The sequence below is a fragment of the Lipotes vexillifer genome, unplaced genomic scaffold (assembly GCF_000442215.2).
Source record: "Lipotes vexillifer unplaced genomic scaffold, Lipotes_vexillifer_v1.1 scaffold252, whole genome shotgun sequence".
NCBI classification, from domain to species: Eukaryota; Metazoa; Chordata; class Mammalia; order Artiodactyla; family Lipotidae; genus Lipotes; species Lipotes vexillifer.
This window is the reverse complement of record NW_006773367.1, coordinates 1,975,699-1,997,549: the sequence shown is the minus strand read 5'-3', so window position 1 is coordinate 1,997,549 and position 21,851 is coordinate 1,975,699. Positions and strand designations below refer to the sequence as shown.

The 21,851-nt window shown below is 39.1% G+C and overlaps 1 protein-coding gene across 1 annotated transcript in view; it reads left to right on the top strand.

Moving 5' to 3' along the window:
- Positions 1-21,851, top strand: part of FANCC (FA complementation group C) — a 182,870-nt gene that overhangs the window by 78,752 nt on the left and 82,267 nt on the right. The window contains 2 exon segments of the mRNA XM_007448302.1: positions 19,401-19,514; positions 20,431-20,495. Coding sequence (XP_007448364.1) covers positions 19,401-19,514; positions 20,431-20,495 — 179 coding nt within the window.

The window sequence follows — 21,851 nt, the reverse complement described above, 5'->3', positions numbered from 1 at the left end:
CTAGGGACACCATGTGTATGCGCACAGGTGTGTGCCACAGTGCCATGAGGTGCAGTCTGTTTCTGAACTGGAGGTGTGCAGGGTGGTCCCCTGGGAGGAGAGCCAACACTAGCATACTGCTGAGGAGGTGAGCAGGGATGGGGCAGAAGCGGATCCTTTGGTTTGCATCGTGGAGTTCTGATCGGTCAATCGGTAGGGAGAGAAGACTGAAGAGTGAATGTGAGGTGGGAAGTAGAGAAGGCGAGTTCAGACATCTTTCTCAGGAAAATGTTAAATGGAGAGCAAAGAAATGGGCAGTGATTAGAAGGAAGGAGATGTTAATGCAGGGGCATCTTAAGGCATGTTTGTAAGCTGACATGAGCAATTCAGTGCTGATGCCAGAGGGACTAGGGATCACTGCTGTAGAGAGTCCTGGCCAAGAAGGGAGTTGAGGGGCTCAGAGACCAAGTGGCCAACTCCATTTTATGGTAACAGAGACACTTCTTCCTTCAGAACAGGAGGGAGGACAGAAAAGGGGTGTGTGTAGGTGCGTGTAGGGTTGTCAGCCGCTTGGTGACGAGATGAGAGGTTCAAGCTAATTGCTGTTTTTTCAACTGTATATGAGGCAAGGTCCTCAGCGGGGAAGTGGGGGTGATGTGATGAGAGAGAAGACGTGAAATAATTGCTCAGGAAGTTGCCAAGCAGACTGACTAGGGAAGCATAGGAGGGTGGGTTGGGAGGCAGGCAGCACAGAGCCCAGCAAGGATTGTGGTAATGAAATCAGAGTCATTGGCTCAGGTGTCTGATGTTCTTAGCAGTTCAGCTGTGTGGGCACTGACTGGTAAAGAGAAAGTGCAGAATTGGATTCACAAGGGTCAGGGTTTTACAAGGCAAGTACCATAGTACTTTAGAAAGGGAGTGGGCAGAAAGCAGGGAGTTGAGGGTGTGATTATTTAAGCTTGGCAACGTATTTATCAAACACGTGACTGGCTTATAGTAAGTGTATTTAGTAAAGTATACATTTCTATGTCTGTTTATAGTCTTTCTATGTTACATGATTATTGATGTGTTTTAATGCTGTTGTTTAAATCATTCATACTGTTATTTAGTTCAGGCTTATTTTTAAAGCCTTTTGATTTTGGTTTTCGGAAAACCAACTCTATCCTCTCTCCCCTGCCCCTCGGAACTAATGAGCGAGCAAGCAAGAGGTTCTGTAAGCAAAAGTAAAAATTGCAGACTTTGTTATGATTGGAGCTGTGTTTAGAAATTCTGTGAATTGTGTCATGTCAGCATCCTGCTCATGGAGTAAGCTATGTAAACAATGGGTGTTAGGCGGTTCTGTGAATGAGCAGCCTTCCTTCACACTTACAAACTTAACCACTGCAATTTTCCAGATTTCTGAGTGTTTATTTCATAGTAAAACAGGCTCTAGAAATACCAGGCCAGTTAAGTTTTTTACTGTAGATCATTTCATTTAAACTCCAATGGGACATATAAATTAAAAAAAAAAATTGAAAGCAGGATTTTGAAGGAAAAGCTACAGAAATCTGTGCTGTAATTTGTTCTGGCTATGGATGTAAACGTGCAAAAGGAATGGGAATGACTTTGTTCCATATTTTAAGTGAGAGAAATTGGTACATTTAATTGATGTCCAAAGGACTTGAATAATAGCGTACCAGAATGAACAATATGCCATTGTGAAAATATTACATATACCAAGTTTTAAATTAAAAGAAATTCTCATTTTGAATTTGATTTTAGGTATCATTCATAACTTTTCATCTGTAATATTATTTAAAAAAATTATACAGGGATATCATACCATAAATTTGAGTATCCAGAGTGAAATGAGAAAAGGGTTAAGAGAAGAGACAGGGGCCCACAAGTCATGCAGGGAAGGATTATTAGTTGGGGGATGAGAGGTGGACTTTATACAATGAGAGAATGGGAAACTGCAGGAGTAGAAATTAGTAGGAAACAGATAACCTATAGAGAAAACAAACTCAAACACTTAATTGTTTCAGATTTCCTGGTAACAACAATTATAGGGATATAAGTTTTATTGATTATAAAGACTTAAAAGTATGGACAGAAATAACAAGTACAAAGAAAATTAATGTTTTTCCTTTCACTGGGCAATAATTTCTGCCTTCCCAGGAACCCCAGACTTGGGACTCTCTCTGTTCTCTCAGTTTTCTCCCCAGTGCATAGGACATGAATACACATAGCGTTTAGATACATAGTGTTTGAGCTGTGGTCAGGTGCTCGCGTCACAGTGCAGTGAGATGGGTTGTGGTCCTGTTGGAAAAGCAGATTCTAGAGCTCTGCAGCCTACGGTTTTGATTCAGTGGACTGTCTGTATGGTAGTAAGAAAACAGATGATTCAGATCCAGGTATTTACACATCACACCAGGAGAAACACTGAGGTAGGCAACCCAGTTTTCACATACAGCTCCTCTTGGGTCTCCTCATACATTTCTTATTTGATTGTGGCAAACCTAGAGATGCTCCCCTCACTGTTAGGTAAGTATATGCGAGACCAGGCGTTTATGATGAGTCAGAGAGCAGAACACAGACCTTGACTGTGATAATGAAGAGAGAGAAGATTAAAGGTACCCAGAACCCAGGAATAGGTTTCATTTTTACCCAAACTGAGACTTAGGATATAGCAGCCACTGATGATCAAGGATGTGCTGTGAGCTGACATACCATGCTAGCTACTTCCCGTGTATATGTCTCATTTAATTTTATAACAAGCCTATAAAATCAATTTCATAATCTACAGTTTATAGAAGAAGGAACTGAGGAGACATAACACTGTTAAAAAAAAAATTACTCCAAGGTCATGTAACTAGGACTCAAAATCTGTTTAATTTGAAAGTCCCGTGACCTTTTTTCTTTCTTTTTATTTCTTAAATTATACAAATAAGACATTAATAGTCTCAAAAGAAAATCTAATAAATCCAGACATAGCAACCTTCCCCCAACCTTATATCCCTCCACAGAAGTAACTCTGATATGTCAATTGACTGTAGATCCTTCTAGTCTTCTCTGCATTTATATATGAAAATATATTAATTTGTTTTATGTTTCTTTTCACATTAATGGAGTTATACTGGATGTATTATTCTGCAACTTACTTTCTTCATAAAATACTAACTGCTGGAGTTATTTCTGTATCAGTCACAAGGTCTCCTTTATATTGCCAGTATTCATCTTTATACCAGAGACAAAGGAATATTCAAAAAGTATAATCCAAACTGATTTTAAAAAGCAGACAGTTATCCGTCCCTATCCTAGGGGGTTGGTTTCAGTACCCCCAACACCACATACCCCATCCCTACCCCTCCCTGAGGATATCAAAACCCTCTGATGCTCAAGTCCCTTATATGAAGTGGCATAATATTTGCTAATAACATACACACATCCTCCTGTGTATTTTAAATCATCTCTAGATTACTTATAATACCTAATACAATGTAAATGCGATGTAAATAGTTGTAAATACACTGTAAATGCTATGTAATTAGTTGCTGGTACACCAAAATTCAAGTTTTGCTTTTTGGAACTTTCTGGAAACTCTTTTTCCCAAATATTTTCAACCCACAGTTGGTTGAATCTGCAGAGGCAGAGCCCATGGATATGGAGGGCTGATTGTATATGTTTAATATACAATTCTTAGCCAGGACTATTTTGCTCTTGAGGGGATTTGGCAAGGTCTCGAGACAATTTTGGTTATCACAGCTTGGAGGGGGGTTATTATTGGTATCTAGTGGATAGAGGCCAGAAATGCACCCCCCTCACCAGCACCACCACCCCTGTAGCAAAGAATTATCAGGCCCCAAAATGTCAATAATGCCAAGATTGAGAAAATCTACTCATCTCAAGGTATTTCAGCAGCCCCATGAAGGGGCTTGATCAATACATAGTTTCTCAGCACTAACCTTTACTTAAAAGAGTGCTGGGTAATAAATCCATTTGTTTTAAATGGTAGGCTTTCAGGCTTTCTAAGGGGGAAAAAACTGTTAGACTCTGGCTTCCTCCCTGATTTGAAATCACATTTGAAATTTTATACATATCAGAGTGTGGCTTATGAAGGAGGCAAAATAATCAATGACTAACTACTAATTGAATTTTGCTTCCCAACCATGTAATAGGGAAAAGTGTTTCTCAACACATGTTTTATATGGTTAGTTTTTCTTCAGTAGTAAGTTGTCCACCGAATTCAACTTTGTCCACTTGTGCTAAAGTAGATATAGACTCTGTGAGATTGGAAGTCATTTAACAGGGAAATATTGTATTGAAATAAAAGGAACTCTTGTAGTTGTAGATCTATTAGTTTGAACCTGTGATGCCCTAGTAAGACTAATAAGACCGTTAACTGTAGGAAACGAGTTGTTGGGTTCCAGGTTGGGAATTGGGCATTGTTTGTTTTCTTTGGCATTGTTTAGGTTAATTTATTCAGACTGCCATTTTGTGTTTGAAGGAAATAATGTACAAATTCTAAGCTTAGCCTGTCTTCATTCCTTAAAAAATTTAACCGTCCATTATTACTTTGCTAAAGAATACATTATCACAAATATTTGTAATGAAAATAATGAGGTTTTTTTCCCCTCAAAATGATTTTAAATTAATTTAGACATGTCTGATTTTTCGAAAGAATGCATTAGAAATAAACCTATACCTTAATTTAGGATTCTTCTCGATTTTAATTATAGATTATTCTAGTATTGGGTGTACCAGTTACATGTTGAACTATATTTTAATTCTTAATTTATAGAAATAACAAATACATGGAAGCTTAAAAAATTTTAACTAACAGATTTCTAAATAAGTTTTCAAGCAATTTTTATCTTATTTTTTTAGTTTTATCAGCAATGGGTATGCATTATATCTTATATAATGAAGTCTTCCTTATAATTTCAGATATTAAGGATTTCAGGTTTTAGAAGACTTAGAAGTGAAACTACATCATAATAATGATAATTCCTTCCTGAGAAGTCTCAGAATTACGGGTGCTTCAGACTAACAGGCACAGAATAGCTGTTGTGATGGTGTGAAATATTTCATTTGATTTATTCCTTGTCTCTTAGAACCTGCATCCAGAAGTAATTTGAGGAATATGTAGTTCTGCCCGTTGTATATGTACCCCTGATCAGCATCTTGTTTAGTGTGCCTGTTTTTGAACTTCATAGAAATTGAGTCACCCTATATGTTTACTTCTATCATTTTCTTCTTTCCCTTAGCATGTGCTGTGCTTGGCCACTTGCTTTTCTATGGAAATTTTAGAAAAGCTTCTGAAGTTCCACTAAAAAACATATTTAGGGTTGTTGATGGTATTGCATTGAGTCTATATGACAGAGAATTGACATCTTTATGACATTGAATTTTTCTTGATATGACCATAGTATTGATTTATCTCTCCATTTATGCAGGTCTTTACTATGTGTTTTTTTAAGTTTTATAACGCTTGTCTTCTTTCTTGTTTTGTTATGTAGTGCTGTGCACAGAGCATTTCTTGCCATTTTAGTACTTTATAGAGGGCAACCTTTTTTTCAGTGAAGTAATATATTTAGTTGATGCTTACATGTTGGTCTAGTTTCTAGATTGCCTTTTTTGGCAGGGAGAAATGATAATTTAAGATTGTGTTATTAAGAAAATTAGACAATTTTCACTATGGTGTCTAATTTAGAAAAATCTAAATCACTTAGTGATTTATTAATTTGGGAATTTTAATATTGCTTAAGTAAATAAACAATTTCAGAATAAGAATATAAATGTTTTATTAGATATTTACATAAAATGTCATGGGAACATAAAAAAGAAAATGACTAATTCAGTGTTTGGGCACAGGTATTTCATATGGTTAAAGAACCTGCCAAATATTCAAAATGGCAGCATCTCTGCTGGCCAAGGTCTGAATACACCAGATACTTCTGTGAAAGCTTGAGAAAAGAGAAGATTAAACATGTTGTGCTGTACCTCGAGGATTAAATTTTTGGGGCAAGAATAATTGAATAAATTGGATTGAACTAACAAAAGGTTTGTTTTCTTATTTGGGTTTGCTGGGGAAAAAATGTTTTTCAAATGTATAATTTTTATTTAAGCATATCTGAGATAATTTTGTAATTTTCCAGTGCCCCTTTCAGCAAAGATGGTCCTTGCTAGTTACTGATTCTCCTGTCCCTTCTGGGTGCTCTAATACTGTGGCATACTCATAGGTTGCCACAGGCAGAGCTGCACCAAAGCAGTTTTTTATTCAATGAGATCACATCCAGATCAATGTGCCAGGTTCCAGTCAGTGTTATGAAATTAAGTAATACTCTTTGAAGTAAAAGTACATAGCAATGTAATGTTTTTTTCCAGTATTATGTGGGTATTTCATGGACTAAAACTTAGGAAATTGTGAAAAGATTTATCATTTTGTACTGTAATGAGGTCACAAAGGAATCCTGCAATAATTTTCATGTTCAATGAGTGTAAATGAGCGATTCATTCTAATGAGTTTGATTCAGCTAAGGTTTATTGAACACCTAGTGTGTGAAATGCCAAGGGCAAGTTAACAGTTGCTCTAAAGAGTATAAATATTATTAAGACAGTCTTTTCCTTGGAGAGCCTGTGTGCTAACGAGTAGAATGGGGAAATATAACTACAAGGCAGAACTTGGAAGGCATTGCAAGAGAAATACAAATAGGATACTGTGGAGATTTCAGGAGAATTTTATCTCATACTGTTGGGAACTGGAAGAGGAATCTTGGAGAAAGATGGATTTTGAAAGACTGGTATACCTTTGGCAGCTAGAGATGAGTGAGGGTTGTTGGGTTTCTCAGGAGAAAGAAATGGTATGGCAGTGGGAAAGGGCTGGGTGAGTCTGGAGACCAGCAGGGAGTCTGATGTTACCAAATCACAGGGATCAAAGAGAAAGATTGGGAGAAATAAGTTTTGTGTTTTTTTAATATCTTTATTGGAGTATAATTGCATTACAATGGTGTGTTAGTTTCTGCTGTATAACAAAGTGAATCAGCTATATGTATACATATATCCCCATATCCCCTCCCTCTTGTGTCTCCCTCCCACCCTCGCTATGCCACCCCTCTAGGGGGGCACAGAGCACCGAGGTGATCTCCCTGTGCTATGCAGCTGCTTCCCACTAGCTATCTATTTTATATTTGGTAGTGTATATTTGTCCATGCCACTCTCTCACTTCGCCCCAGCTTACCCTTCCCCCTCTCTGTGTCCTCAAGTCCATTCTCTACATCTGCGTCTTTATTCCTGTCCTGCCCCTAGGTTTATCAGAACCTTTTTTTTTTTTTTAGATTCCATAACTATGTGTTAGCGTACAGTATTTGGTTTTCTCTTGCTGACTTACTTCACTCTGTATGACAGTCTCTAGGCCCATCCACCTCACTGCAAATAACTCAATTTCGTTTCTTTTTAGGGCTGAGTAATATTCCACTGTATATATGTTCCACATCTTCTTTTTTATTTATTTATTTATTTCCGGTATGTGGGCCTCTCACTGCTGTGGCCTCTCCTGTTGCGGAGCACAGGGTCCGGACACGCAGGCTTAGCGGCCATGGCTCACGGGCCCAGCTGCTCCATGGCATGTGGGATTCTCCCAGACTGGGGCATGAACCCGTGTCCCCTGCATCGGCAGGCGGACTCTCAACCACTGCACCACCAGGGAAGCCCAGTGCCACATCTTCTTTATCCATTCATCTGTCAATGGACACTTAAGTTCCTTCCATGTCCTGGCTATTGCAAATAGTGCTGCAGTGAACATTGTGGTACGTGACTCTTTTTGAATTATGGTGTTCTGAGGGTATATGCCCAGTAGTGGGATTGCTGGGTCATATGGTAGTTCTATTTGTAGTTTTTTAAGGAACCTCCATACTGTTCTCCATAGTGGCTGTATCAATTTACATTCCCATCCAACAGTGCAAGAGGGTTCCCTTTTCTCCACACCCTCTCCAGCATTTATTGGTTGTAAATTTTTTGATGATGGCCATTCTGACCATTGTGAGGTGATATCTCATTGTAGTTTTGATTTGCATTTCTCTAATGATTAGTGCTGTTGAGCATCCTTTCATGTGTTTGTTGGCCATCTGTATATTTTCTTTGGAGAAATGTCTTTTTAGGTCTTCTGCCCATTTTTGGATTGGGTTGTTTGTTTTTTTGATACTGAGCTGCATGAGCTGTTTATATATTTTGGAGATTAATCCTTTGTCAGTCGCTTCGTTTGCAAATATTTCCTCCCATTCTGAGGGTTGTCTTTTTGTCTTGTTTATACGTTTCCTTTGCTGTGCAAAAGCTTTTGAGTTTCATTAGGTCCCATTTGTTTATTTTTGTTTTTATTTCGATTTCTCTAGGAGGTTGGTCAAAGAGGATCTTGCTGTGATTTATGTCATAGAGTGTTCTGCCTATATTTTCCTCTGAGAGTTTGATAGTGTCTGGCCTTACATTTAGGTCTTTAATCCAATTTATTTTTGTGTATGATGTTAGGGAGTGTTCTAATTTCATTCTATTACACATAGGTGCCCAGTTTTCCCAGCACCACTTACTGAAGAGACTGTCTCTTCTCCATTGTATATTCTTGCCTCCTTTATCAAAGATAAGGTGACCCTATGTGCGATGGTTTATATCTGGGCTTTCTGTCCTGTTCCATTGATCTATATTTCTGTTTTTGTGACTGTACCATACTGTCTTGATTACTGTAGCTTTGTAGTGTAGTCTGAAGTCAGGGAGCCTGATTCCTCCAACTCTGTTTTTCTTTCTCAAGATTGTTTTGGCTATTCAGGGTCTTCTGTGTTTCCATCCAAATTGTGAAATTTTTTGTTCTAGTTCTGTGAAAAATTGCCATTGGTAGTTTGATAGGAATTGCACTGAATCCGTAGATTGCTTTGGGGAGTATAGTCATTTTCACAATGTTGATTCTTCCAATCCAAGGACATGGTATATCTCTCCTTCTGTTTGTATCATCTTTAATTTCTTTCATCAGTGTCTTATAGTTTTCTGCATACAGGTCTTTTCTCTCCTTAGGTAGGTTTATTCCTAGGTATTTTATTCCTTTTGTTGCCATGGTAAATGGGAGTGTATCCTTATTTTCTCTTTCAGATTTGTCATCATTAGTTTATAGGAATGCAAGAGATTTCTGTACATTAATTTTGTATCCTGCTACTTTACCAAATTCATTGATTAGCTCTAGTACTTTTCTGGTGGCATTTTTAGGATTCTCTATGTATAGTATCATGTCATCTGCAAACAGTGACAGTTTTACTTCTCCTTTTCCAATTTGGATTCCTTTTATTTCTTTTTCTTCTCTGATTTCTGTGGCTAAAACTTACAAAACTATGTTGGATAATAGTGGTGAGAGTGGGCAACCTTGTCTTGTTCCTGATTTTAGTGGAAATGATTTCAGTTTTTCCCATTCAGAACGATGCTGGCTGCGCATTTGTCACATATGGTCTTTATTATGTTGAGGAAAGTTCCCTCTGTGCCTACTTTCTGGATGGTTTTTATCATAAATGGGTGTTGAATTTTGTCGAAAGCTTTTTCTATATCTGTTGAGATGATCATATGGTTTTTCTCCTTCAGTTTGTTAATATGGTGTATCATGTTGATTGCTTTGCATCTATTGAAGAATCCTTGCATTCCTGGGATAAACCCCACTTGATCATGGTGTATGATCCCTTTAATGTGCTCTTGGATTCTGTTTGCTAGTATTTTGTTGATGAATTTATGCATCTATGTTCATCAGTGATATTGGCCTGTAGTTTTCTTTTTTGTGACATCTTTGTCTGGTTTTGGTATCAGGGTGATGGTGCCTCGTACAATGAGTTTAGGAGTGTTCCTCCCTCTGCTATATTTTGGAAGAGTTTGAGAAGGATAGGTGTTAGCTCTTCTCTAAATGTTTGATAGAATTTGCCTGTGAAGCCATCTGGTCCTGGGCTTTTGTTTGTTGGAAGATTTTTAATCACAGTTTCATTTTCAGTGCTTGTGATTGGCCTGTTTATATTTTCTATTTCTTCCTGGTTCAGTCTTGGAAGGTTGTGCTTTTCTAAGAATTTGTCCATTTCTTCCAGGTTGTCCATTTTATTGGCATAGAGTTGCTTGTAGTAATCTCTCATGATCCTTTGTATTTCTGCAGTGTCAGTTGTTACTTCTCCTTTTTCATTTCTAATTCTATTGATTTCAGTCTTCTTTTTTTTCTTGATGAGTCTGACTAATGGTTTATCAATTTTGTTTATCTTCTCAAAGAATCAGCTTTTAGTTTTATTGATCTTTGCAGTTGTTTCCTTTTCATTTATTTCTGATCTGATCTTTATGATTTCTTTCCTTCTGCTAACTGGCGGTTTTTTGTTCTTTTTTCTCTAATTGCTTTAGGTGTAAGGTTAGGTTGTCTATTTGAAATGTTTCTTGTTTCTTGAGGTAGGATTGTATTGCTGTAAACTTCCCTCCTAGAACTGCTTTTGCTGCCTCCCATAGGTTTTGAGTCATCGTCTTTTCATTGTCATTTGTTTCTAGGTATTTTTTGTTGTCCTGTTTGACTTCTTCAGTGATCTCTTGGTTTTTTAGTAGTGTATTGTTTAGCCTCCATGTGTTTATATTTTTTACATATTTTTTCCTGTAATTGATATCTAGTCTCTTAGCGTTGTGGTCGGAAAAGATACTTGATATGATTTCAGGTTTCTTAAATTTACCAAGGCTTGATTTGTGACCCAATCTATGATCTCTCCTGGAGAATGTTCCATGAGCACTTGAAAAGAAAGTGTATTCTGTTGTTCTTGGATGGAATGTCCTATAAATATCAATTAAGTCCATCTTTTTTAATGTATCATTTAAAGCTTGTGTTTTCTTATTTATTTTCATTTTGGATGATCTGTCCATTGGTGAAAATGGGTTGTTTAAGTCCCCTACTATTATTGTGTTACTGTCGATTTCCCCTTTTATGGCTGTTAGCATTTGCCTTATGTATTGAGGTGCTCCTTTGTTGGGTCCATAAATATTTACAATTGTTGAATATCTTCTTGGGTCAATCCCTTGATCATTATGTAGTGTCCTTCTTTGTCTCTTGTAATAGCCTTTATTTTAAAGTCTATTTTGTCTGATATGAGAGTTGCTACACCAGCTTTCTTTTGATTTCCATTTGCATGGAATATCTTTTTCCATCCCCTCACTTTCAGCCTGTGTGTGTCTGTAGGTCTGAGGTGGGTCTCTTGTAGACAGCATATATACAGGTCTTGTTTTTGTATCCATTCAGGCAGTCTATGTCTTTTGTTTGGAGCAGTTACATTTAAGGTAGTTATTGGTATGTATGTTCCTCTTACCATTTTCTTAATGGTTTTACATTTGTTATTGTAGGTCTTTTCCTTCTCTTGTTTCCTGCCTAGAGAAGTTCCTTTAGCGTTTGTTGCAAAGCTGGTTTGGTGGTGCTGATTTCTCTTAGCTTTTGCTTGTCTGGAAAGGTTTTAATTTCTCTGTCAAATCTGATGAAGATCCTTGCTGGGTAGAGTAATCTTGGTTGTAGGTTTTGCCCTTTCATCACTTTAAATATGTCCTGCCACTCTCTTCTGGCTTGCAGAGTTTTTGCTGAAAGATCAGCTGTTAACCTTATGGGGATTCTGTTTTATGTTATTTGTTGCTTTTCCCTTGCTGGTTTTAATATTTTTTCTTTGTATTTAATTTCTGATAGTTTGATTAATACGTGTCTTGGCGTGTTTCTCCTTGGATTTATCCTGTATGGGACTCTCTGTGGTTCCTGGTCTTGACTGACTATTTCCTTTCCCATATTAGGGAAGTTTTCAACTGTAATCTCTTCAAATATTTTCTCAGACTGCTTCTTTTTCTCTTCTTCTTCTGGAACCCCTGTAATTCGAATGTCAGTATGTTTAATGTTGTCCCAGAGGTCTCTGAGAGTGTACTCAATTCTTTTCATTCTTTTTTCTTTATTCTGCTCTGAAGTAGTTACTTCCACTCTTTTATCTTCCAGGTCACTTATCCGTTCTTCTGCCTCAGTTATTCTGCTGATTATTACTTCTAGAGAATTTTTTATTTCTTTTATTGTGTTTTTCTTCATTGTTTGTTTGCTCTTTAGTTCTTCTAGGTCCTTGTTAAATGTTTCTTGTATTTTCTCCATTCTATTTCCAAGATTTTCAATCATCTTTACTATCATTACTCTGAATTCTTTTTCAGGTAGACTGCCTGTTTCTTCTTCATTTGTTTGGTCTGGTGGGTTTTTGCCTTGCTCCTTCATCTGCTGTGTGTTTCTCTGTCTTCTCATTTTGCTTAACTTAAACTGTGTTTGGGGTCTTCTTTTTGCAGGCTGCAGTTCGGTAGTTCCCGTTGTTTTTGGTGTCTGCCCCCAGTGGCTAAGCTTGCTTCAGAGGGTTGTGTAGGTTTGCTGGTGGAGGGGACTGTTGCCTGTGTTCTGGTGGATGAGGCTGGATCTTGTCTTCTGGAGGGCAGGACCGCATCCAGTGGTGTGTTTTGGGGTGCGTGTGAACTTAGTATGATTTTAGGCAGCCTCTCTTCTGATGGGTGGGGTTGTGTTCGTGTCTTGCTAGTTGTTTGGCATAGGGTGTCCAGCACTGTAGCTTGCTCGTTGTTGAGTGGAGCTGGGTCTTACCGTTGAGATGGAGATCTCTGTGAGAGCTTTCATCGTTTGATATTACATGGGGCCAGGAAGTCTCTGGTGGGTCAGTGGCCTGAACTTGGCTCTCCCACTTCAGAGACTCGGGCCTGACAGATGGCCGGAGCACCAATTCCCTGTCAGCCACTCAGCTCAGAAGAAAAGGGAGAAAAAGAAAGAAAGGAAGGAAGGAAACAATAAAAGTTATTAAAATAAAAAAATTTTAAAATTATTAAACATAAAAAAATAAGAAAGTAATAAAGAAAAAGAAAGAACAACCAAACCAAAGAAAAAATCCACCAATGATAACAAGTGCTAAAAACTATACAAAAACAGAAAAAAACACAAAATATCGGACAGACAGATCCCTAGGACAAAAGGTAAAAGTTTCTTTGAGGACTTTCAGCTTTCAGGGTAAGGCATGGCCAGTAAATTGTGGATAATTTCAGCCCTTCTCATGGTAGAGACCACCCATCACCCCCTAGACCTATGGCAGGCAGCTCTACCTGCATTCCTAGATAGGCTTGCAGGAAAAAGGGTGAGCAGTGCTTGATAAATTTTGGTGTAGTATCAAAGGAGAATATGTGTAATTGTGTGAAGAAGCTATTATAATACTCCTGCATTTTAAAACTACATATCTATGTGGGGCTAGACTCTCCATATAGTTCAACCAAAAAAAACGTATTGCAACAAATTAAATGCAGAATTAAATACAAGAATCCAGCTGTCTTCTTTCAAGCCACATAGGAAAGAAATTTGCAAACATATAAAAGAGCGCCGTGCTTCCCTGGTGGCGCAGTGGTTAACATTCCTCCTGCCAATCCAGGGTACACGGGTCCAAGCCCTCGTCTGGGAAGATCACACATGCCGTGGAGCTGCTAGGCCCGTGCACCACAACTACTGAGCCTGCGCTCTAGTGCCCATGAGCCAAACTACTGAGCCCGCCTGTCTCAGCTACTGAAACCCCTGCTCCTGGAGCCCGTGCTCCGCAACCAGAGAAGCTACCACAGTGAGAAGCCCACGCACTGCAACAAGAAGCCCGCGCACCGCAACGAAGAGCGGCCCCCACTCACTGCAACTGGAGAAGGCCCGCCCGCAGCAACAAAGACCCAGTGCAGCCAAAAATAAGTAAATAAGAGCACACTGTATACTTAAAAAAAAAAAAGACAAAAAACCGACAGACAGAACCCTAGGACAAATGGTAAAAGCAAAGCTATACAGACAGAATCACAAAAAGAAGCATACAGATACACACTCACAAAAAGGAAAAAAGGGAAATATATATGTATATTAAAAAAAAAAGGAAGAGAGCAACCAAATCAATAAACAAATCTACCAATGATAATAAGCTCTAAATACTAAACTAAAATAAACATAACACCAGAAACAAAATTAGATGCAGAAAGCCAACCCCAAGTCCACAGTTGCTCCCAAAGTCAACCACCTTAATTTTGGGATGGTTCATTGTCTATTCATGTATTCCACCGATGCAGGGTACATCAAGTTGATTGTGGAGATTTAATCTGCTGCTCCTGAGGCTGCTGGGAGGAGCCTCAGGAGCAGGCTTTCTCCTTAGTTCTCACAGCTCCTGGGGTTCAGCTTTGGATTTGGCCCCGCCTCTCCTTAGTTTCTCTCCTTAGTTCTCACAGCTCCTGGGGTTCAGCTTTGGATTTGGCCCCACCTCTGCATGTAGGTCACCTGAGAGCGTCTGTTCCCTCCCAGGCAGGACGGGCTTAAAGTAGCAGCTGATTAGGGGGCTCTGGCTCACTCAGGCCAGGGGGAGGGAGGGGTACAGATGTGGGGCGAGCCTGCGGCGGCAGAGGCCAGCATAACGTTGCACCAGCCTGAGGCGCGCCATGTGTTCTCTTGGGGAAGTTGTCCCTGGATCACGGGACCCTGGCAGTGGCGGGCTGCACAGGCTCCCGGGAGGGGGAGGTGTGGATAGTGACCTGTGCTCGCACACAGGCTCCTTGGTGGCTGCAGCATCAGCCTTAGTGTCTCATGCCCGTCTCTGGGGTCTGCGCTGATAGCCGTGGCTCACGCCCATCTCTGGACCTCGTTTAGGTGGTGCTCTGAATCCCCTGTCCTCGCGCACCCTGAAACAGTGGTCTCCTGACTCTTAGGCAGGTCCAGACCTTTTCCCGGACTCCCTCCCGGCTTGCTGTGGCGCACTAGCCCCCTTCAGTCTGTGTTCACGCAGCCAATCCCCGTCCTCTCCCTGGGATACAACCTCTGAAGCCGGAGCCTTAGCTCCCAGCCCCCACCTGTCCTGGGGATGAGCAGACAAGCCTCTCGGGCTGGTGAGTGCTAGTCAGCACCGATCCTCTGTGCAGGAATCTCTCTGCTTTGCCCTCTGCACCCCTGTTGCTGCGTTCTCCTCTGTGGCCCCAAAGCTTCCCCACCCCCACCCACTCCCCATCTCTGCCAGTGAAGGGGCTTCCTAGTGTGTGGAAACTTTTCCTCCTTCACAGCTCCCTCCCCGAGGTGCAGGTCCCATTCGTATTCTTTTGTCTCTGTTTTCCTTTTTGCCCTACCCAGGTACGTGGGGAATTTCTTGCCTTTTGGGAAGTGTGAGGTTTTCTGCCAGCGTTCAGTAGGTACTCAGTAGGTGTTCCACATATAGATGTATTATTGATGTATTTGTGGGGAGGAAGGTGATCTCCACATCTTACTCCTCCACAATCTTGAAGGTCCCTCCTTGGGAGAAGTAAGTTTGACCAGGTAGGCTGAGGCCCTGTAGGGGAGGCTATGCTTAGGAATCCAGTGAAGGATTGGAGTAGTAGGGGTTACAGGAACATTTCCCATGTCTTTGCCCACACACCATGGCCGCTTTTCCACTGCCCTTCTCTAATCCCTCTAGTCATTTTTCTCTGTCTAGCGCAGCCAACATTACATACCCTCTCTTTCCTATACCTCCTTCTCCTCTCTCTTTCTCTCCTTCCCAAGCTGTCAGAATCAGCTCAGAAGTCATCATCTCTGGGAGCATTCTGAAACCCTACAGTTAGAATTAATCATTACTTCCTCTGTTTCCTCAGTGATTGTCTTACCCCTTCATTATAGCACTTAGTGCATTCTGTCTTGTATTACGGATATTTCCGTCTCTCTCTCTTCATCGGATTGTAGGGGGCTTCTTATCACAATAGCTCCGGTAGAGTGGCTTGAATGCAGATCATACTTAATATATGTTTGTTGATGAATGAATGAATGAATAAGGGATCCTTGTTTACAGAAGTTTTTATATTATGTGTAAAGAGATAGATGTAGTAGAGACCAAAGTGGTGGAAATTCTAAAGGACTTTAATGATCAGATGAAGAAATTGTTTGGAGAAGTATAAAATATGTGCTCTGTCTCAGTTAAAGAGTATTGACCACAATTTGGCTCTCCTAACCCTTTGCCTGAGTATAAACCACAGCCCTTCTTCCACACCCATACCCTGCGCCAAACCACAGCCTCATAGTTCCAGCTTTACTAACCTGCCTGTGAATGTGCTGCCTGTTACAAGACGGAGCAGATACAATGAGACTAGGACAAGAAAGAACACCTGAAAACAAGGGAAATGGATTTTCCCCTGATTTATTTAAAACTTTTCTTCTCAAAAGTTCACTTTCGTGGTATAAGCAGTTTTTGTTTGTTTGTTTGTTTTTTTAAAGAAGATGTTGGGGATAGGAGTTTAATTTATTTATTTTTGCTGTGTTGGGTCTTCGTTTCTGTGCAAGGACTTTCTCTAGTTGTGGCAAGCGGGGGCAACTCTTAATCGCGGTGCTCAGGCCTCTTACTGTCGGGGCCTCTCTTGTTGCGGAGCACAGGCTCCAGATGTGCAGGCTCAGTAGTTGTGGCTCACGGGCCTAGTTGCTCCGCAGCATGTGGGATCCTCCCAGACCAGGGCTCGAACCTGTGTCCCCTGCATTAGTAGGCAGATTCTCAGCCACTGCACCACCAGGGAAGCCCCCTGGTATAAGCAGTTTTAAGTGGCTTTTCAAACATTAGCAGAGTTCAAACTCATACATGAATCAAAATTGGGCTTAAAATGTTTTATGCACAGCTGTGTTGGTTCCTGCACTTTCCACGCTTGAAGGATTTTAGATCACTAGTCAGCGTGTTGCATTTGCACATTTTCTTTATGCCTTTCAAATCAGAGTCTATTCATATACATGCACATCTTTTTGTAGATAATGATTTATGTATTTAGAAGCTCACTTCCTCATCAGTAAAATGAGGGGGTTGGAGTAGAAGATTTCCAAGACTGCTTTGTCAACATTTTAAAATGAGTCAATTATCGTGTGACTGTAGGAATTAATTTTTGTCCAAGGGCCAGTGCCTACAGAATCTTTAATGGTTTTTTCTTTAGAATGTTTGCCACTAGGTGGCAGTAAGAAATATTATTCTTAGCGATGAGAAGTGCTTATCAATTTTTAAGTTTACTTTAAAAGAGAGATTTGTAGGTCTATAGTTTAAGGTGTCTGTTTTGAAGTTATGCAACCATAGCCAGGCCTCAATATGTTGTTTCTAGGACTTATGCTTATTTCATCCAGGGATAAAACTCTTGTGTCCCTTCATAGCAATTTGTATTAGGGAATTATGAGAAAAAACACATAAGTTAAAGCACGTAATTGCATTTTACAAAACATTTTTTATGATAAACAGTAAGATATGGTAATTGTAGAAACTTTGGAAATGCAGGTAGTATAAAGAAGAAATTTTAAATCACTCCCAGAAATAATATATGTTAACTGTCATGTTTCTTCCTAGTATTTTTTTGCATATAAAATTAATATCACATTGAATATACAGTTTTTACACCTTGATTTTCAAATTAATGTTACATTATCTTTTCCTATGTTATTAAATATCTTTTTTACAATGTGATTCATGCTGTTGGATAAACCAAGATGGATTCAACCAATCAAATGTTGTTGGGTGCTTTGCTTCTAGCTTTTCACTGTTATGAGTAATACTGTCATGAACCTAAATCTTTCCTTAGGATATATTTTTGGAAATCAAATTACTGGATAAAAGGTTATGAATTTTAATGCTTTGGTTACATATCATCAAGTGACTTCCCAGGAAGGCTTTACAAATATGTGCTCCCAGGACTTCCCTGGTTGCGCAGTGGTTAAGAATCTGCCTACCAATGAAGGAGACACGGGTTTGAGCCCTGGTCTGGGAAGATCCCACATGCTGTGGAGCAACTAAGCCTGTGTGCCACAACTACTGAAGCCCGTGCACCTAGAGCCTGTGCACCGCAACAAGATAAGCCACCTCAATGAGAAGCCAGCCCACCACAACAGAAGAGTAGCCCCCACTCACCGCAGCTAGAGAAAACCCATGCACAGCAACAAAGACCCAACACAGCCAAAAATAAATAAGTAAATAAATAAATAAATAATAAATTTATTTATTTAAAAAAAAATTGTGTATCCAACAGCAATGGAGTGCCCCTTACCACATCTTTGCCAACACTGAGTATTAAGGTACAGGGTTGTTTTTCTTTTTCTTTTTTTCTTTTTATTATTATTATTTTTTTTGCGGTATGTGGGCCTCTCACTGTTGTGGCCTCTCCCGTTGCGGGGCACAGGCTCCAGACGCGCAGGCACAGCGGCCATGGCTCACGGGACCAGCCGCTCCACGGCATGTGGGATCTTCCCGGACCGGGGCACGAACCCGTGTCCCCTGCATCCGCAGGCGGACTCTCAACCACTTTGCCACCAGGGAAGCCCCTGGATTGTTTTTATATTGATAAAATCATTTCTGTATATACAATTTTGCATCTTCCTTTCTTCATTTAACATTATAACCATTTAAAATGCTGTCATAAATTCTTCATAAGCATTTTAATGGCTTACAGTGAGCCATGGTATTGAGGGTATTATAAATTAATCATTCCCTGCTGTTAGACGTTTTTTACTATGAGAAATAACACTGTAGTGAACATCTTTGAGCATAATCCCCATCATGATATTTGGATTTATTTCCTTAAATGTATGTTAAAAGCTTTGAATGCTTTTAAAACCTTTAATATACATTCTCAAGTTGTTTTCTATAAAGTAGGCCTCTACCAACCTGTAATGTGTCTTCATGTTACAAACATCTAGGCAGACATAGCCCTGGCAATCCAAGCATGGGGGGTGGGTATGGTTTGTTTTATACTTGCTTACACTCTATAGGTGCCTTCGTGCCGTTCACAATAGCAGTGATGTGTGGATCCCATTTGTATTTTTCCAGTAGCTCACACAGAGTACCTGTTTCAGAGAACCCAGATTAGCATTAGGTATTCATGTCTTTAAAACTCTTTAATTCATTTAATGGAAAATGTTATGTTGATATTTAAATTTACAGTAAATTCAAGTACATTTTAATAAATAACATACGGTGAGAATCTAATTTTTTTCAAATAGTTTTCCTAGCACCATTTATTGCATAATCTTTCCTTTGTGATTTGTGGTGCATTCCTTGTTATGTATTAAATTATCATCTCTGCTCTGATAAAAATATTTTACTGAGTTTGAAAACAGTAAAGATCACATTTTTAATATGGTTAAAGCACTGTTCATTAGTTATACATTTTTTTCACGGTTAGTATTTGTTTAAATTTACTTAATGTAATAATTTTATCACTAACTTATTTCTTCTTTATACCTGAATCAAAGTGACCTGAGTTATTTGGACAAATTAAGATTATTCGTTTCATAGAGACCACGCCATTTGCAAATGACCCAGATTCTAGGCATTATATATAATGGGGACTTACATTCATTTTTAAGACCTTTTTCTCTTTCTGTTTATGTTTTTTAGGGGTTGTTATCTCATATACTTTCCACATTCAGATTTAATATAAAAGAAGTTGATCTTTTTACTCAAGTTCTTGGGTATGCACCCACAGATTACTATCCTGGTTTACTTAAAAATGTGAGTATTTTTAATTTATTAGTATTGAAATTTTCATTGCTTAATGTACCATCTGAAAAAAAGGTAAATGGAAATATTTCAGTCCTCCAGGAGAGATGTTTAACTTTTCTATGTTTATCTCTTCTTACCTTGCATGGACTTATGACCATGTAAGGAAAAAATGTGAGATGGGAGATTATGAGAAAGAAGAAGGAAACCAGGAGAGGTTATTCTAAATCAACCAACCTCTCTGTCCCTTAACACATACATCTCATTTATTCTCTCAAAGATTTTTGGGAGAAAAGATTTCCTTAACCAATATAAACACAGCCTTTTACTATTGGATGAATTTCGTATTTAAAAATAACCTGATAGGAGTTTTATGTTAAAGCAAAATATTCAATAATAACAATCTTGTAAATAGTATTATATATTTACATCTTAGTATTAAAGCTGTGATTTTGTCTACCTTAAATTTTAACCAAATTCAAGAAATTTTAACTTATGGTCTTAACATAGCTCTTCTAAAAAATGTTAGGAGATTTTTAATGTTTATTAACTATTCCTGTCTTTTGGAAGCTTTATACATGAATAACATTTTTAAAAAAATAAAGAACTAAGTTAAGAAAGAAAAAAAGTAAGCTAACTCTAACATGGTTTTATTTTTAACAGGCTTGGTTTTAATTTGGGGGAAATTAATGACTTGTCTATTATTCATTTGCTTACATCAGAATATGGAGTAACAGACATTAAACATAAAATCCAAGTTATTAGTAAATGTGACTCGGCACTGCTTTGACAAAGTAAGACAAGGAAAGGATTGGTGGGGAAAGAGAGTAGGGAATCTCAACGGAAATATCACTCACATCAAGAAAAATAGAACTGATGTAATCCTGTTTGCAGCGTGAGTTAACCTGAAACTGATTTTGTTTTACAGATGGTTTTATCATTAGTGTCTGAACTCAGAGAGAATCATCTTAATGGATTTAACACTCAAAGGCGGTAGGTGTTAAACTAAACATCCCTATTCTTAAGTTTCAAAATGTATCAGTTTGGTTATAAGAGAAGAATTTTATAATTCTCAGGAAATGCATGTTCATAGTTATGGTTGTATTCTATGTGGAGAGATTATTTTCACGGGATACATGGCAAATTGGTAAGTTTTACAAATTTTCTTTTTTTAATTACTATTCTCTCAGCTCTCAGGTCAGTAAGTAGATCATGCAATGACTCTTGGGCACCCATTGAGTGAAAAGCCCCACATATGCAGTGTGGAACACAAAAGGAAGAAGTGTGCAGCTCAGTGTGAGTGTGTATCGTTCAGACACACACATACACGATCAGAATATTTACAAGACAATAGATATTTGATGTACACAAATAACCTATTTTAAGAAACATAATATTCCAAAATCTAGACTAAACAAATCAAACAGATTCAGACAAATTTAAAGGCAATTAATCATACTACAAAATGTTTCTTCACTATATATAGGAATTCAAAGTTGTTTTTATTGGTGAGCATTTCATTTTTAAAAATTCATTAAGAGAGTCTGGCGGGGGGGCTTCCCTGGTGGCGCAGTGGTTGAGAGTCCGCCTGCCGATGCAGGGGACATGGGTTCGTGTCCTGGTCTGGGAAGATCCCACGTGCCCTGGAGCGGCTGGGCCCGTGAGCCATGGCCACTGAGCCTGCGCAATCGGAGCCTGTGCTCCGCAACGGGAGAGGTCACAGCAGTGAGAGGCCCGTGTAACACAAAAACAAACAAAACAAAAAACAAAAAAAAAAGAGAGTCTGGGGACCAAAGAAATTTGTGACATTTTTTTTATAAAGCTATTGGAAATTAAAGCTCTATCAGAAATGGTCTTTGCCCTCAGCCTTTAGGAATCCTTTGCATTTAACCCCTTAAAATAAACTACAAAACTCTTAGATGAAAACACTGGAGAAAATCTTCATGACATTAGATTTGGGAGGGATTTTTGGAATATGACACCAAAAGCACAAGAAACAAAGCAAAAGTAGATAAATTGGATTTCATTAATATTAAGCCAATACCTAGTAAGTGAGTGAAAATATTTGGGAATGATATATCTGATAAGGGACTAATATCCAGACTATAAAAAGAACTCCTAAACCTCAACAACAAGAAAAAACTCAGTTCAAAAATGGGTAAGAGGGCTTCCCTGGTGGCGCAGTGGTTGAGAGTCCGCCTGCCGATGCAGGGGATGAGGGTTCGTGCCCCGGTCCGGGAAGATCCCACTGCCGCGGAGCGGCTGGGCCCGTGAGCCATGGCCACTGAGCCTGCGCATCCGGAGCCTGTGCTCCACAATGGGAGAGGCCACAACAGTGAGAGGCCCACG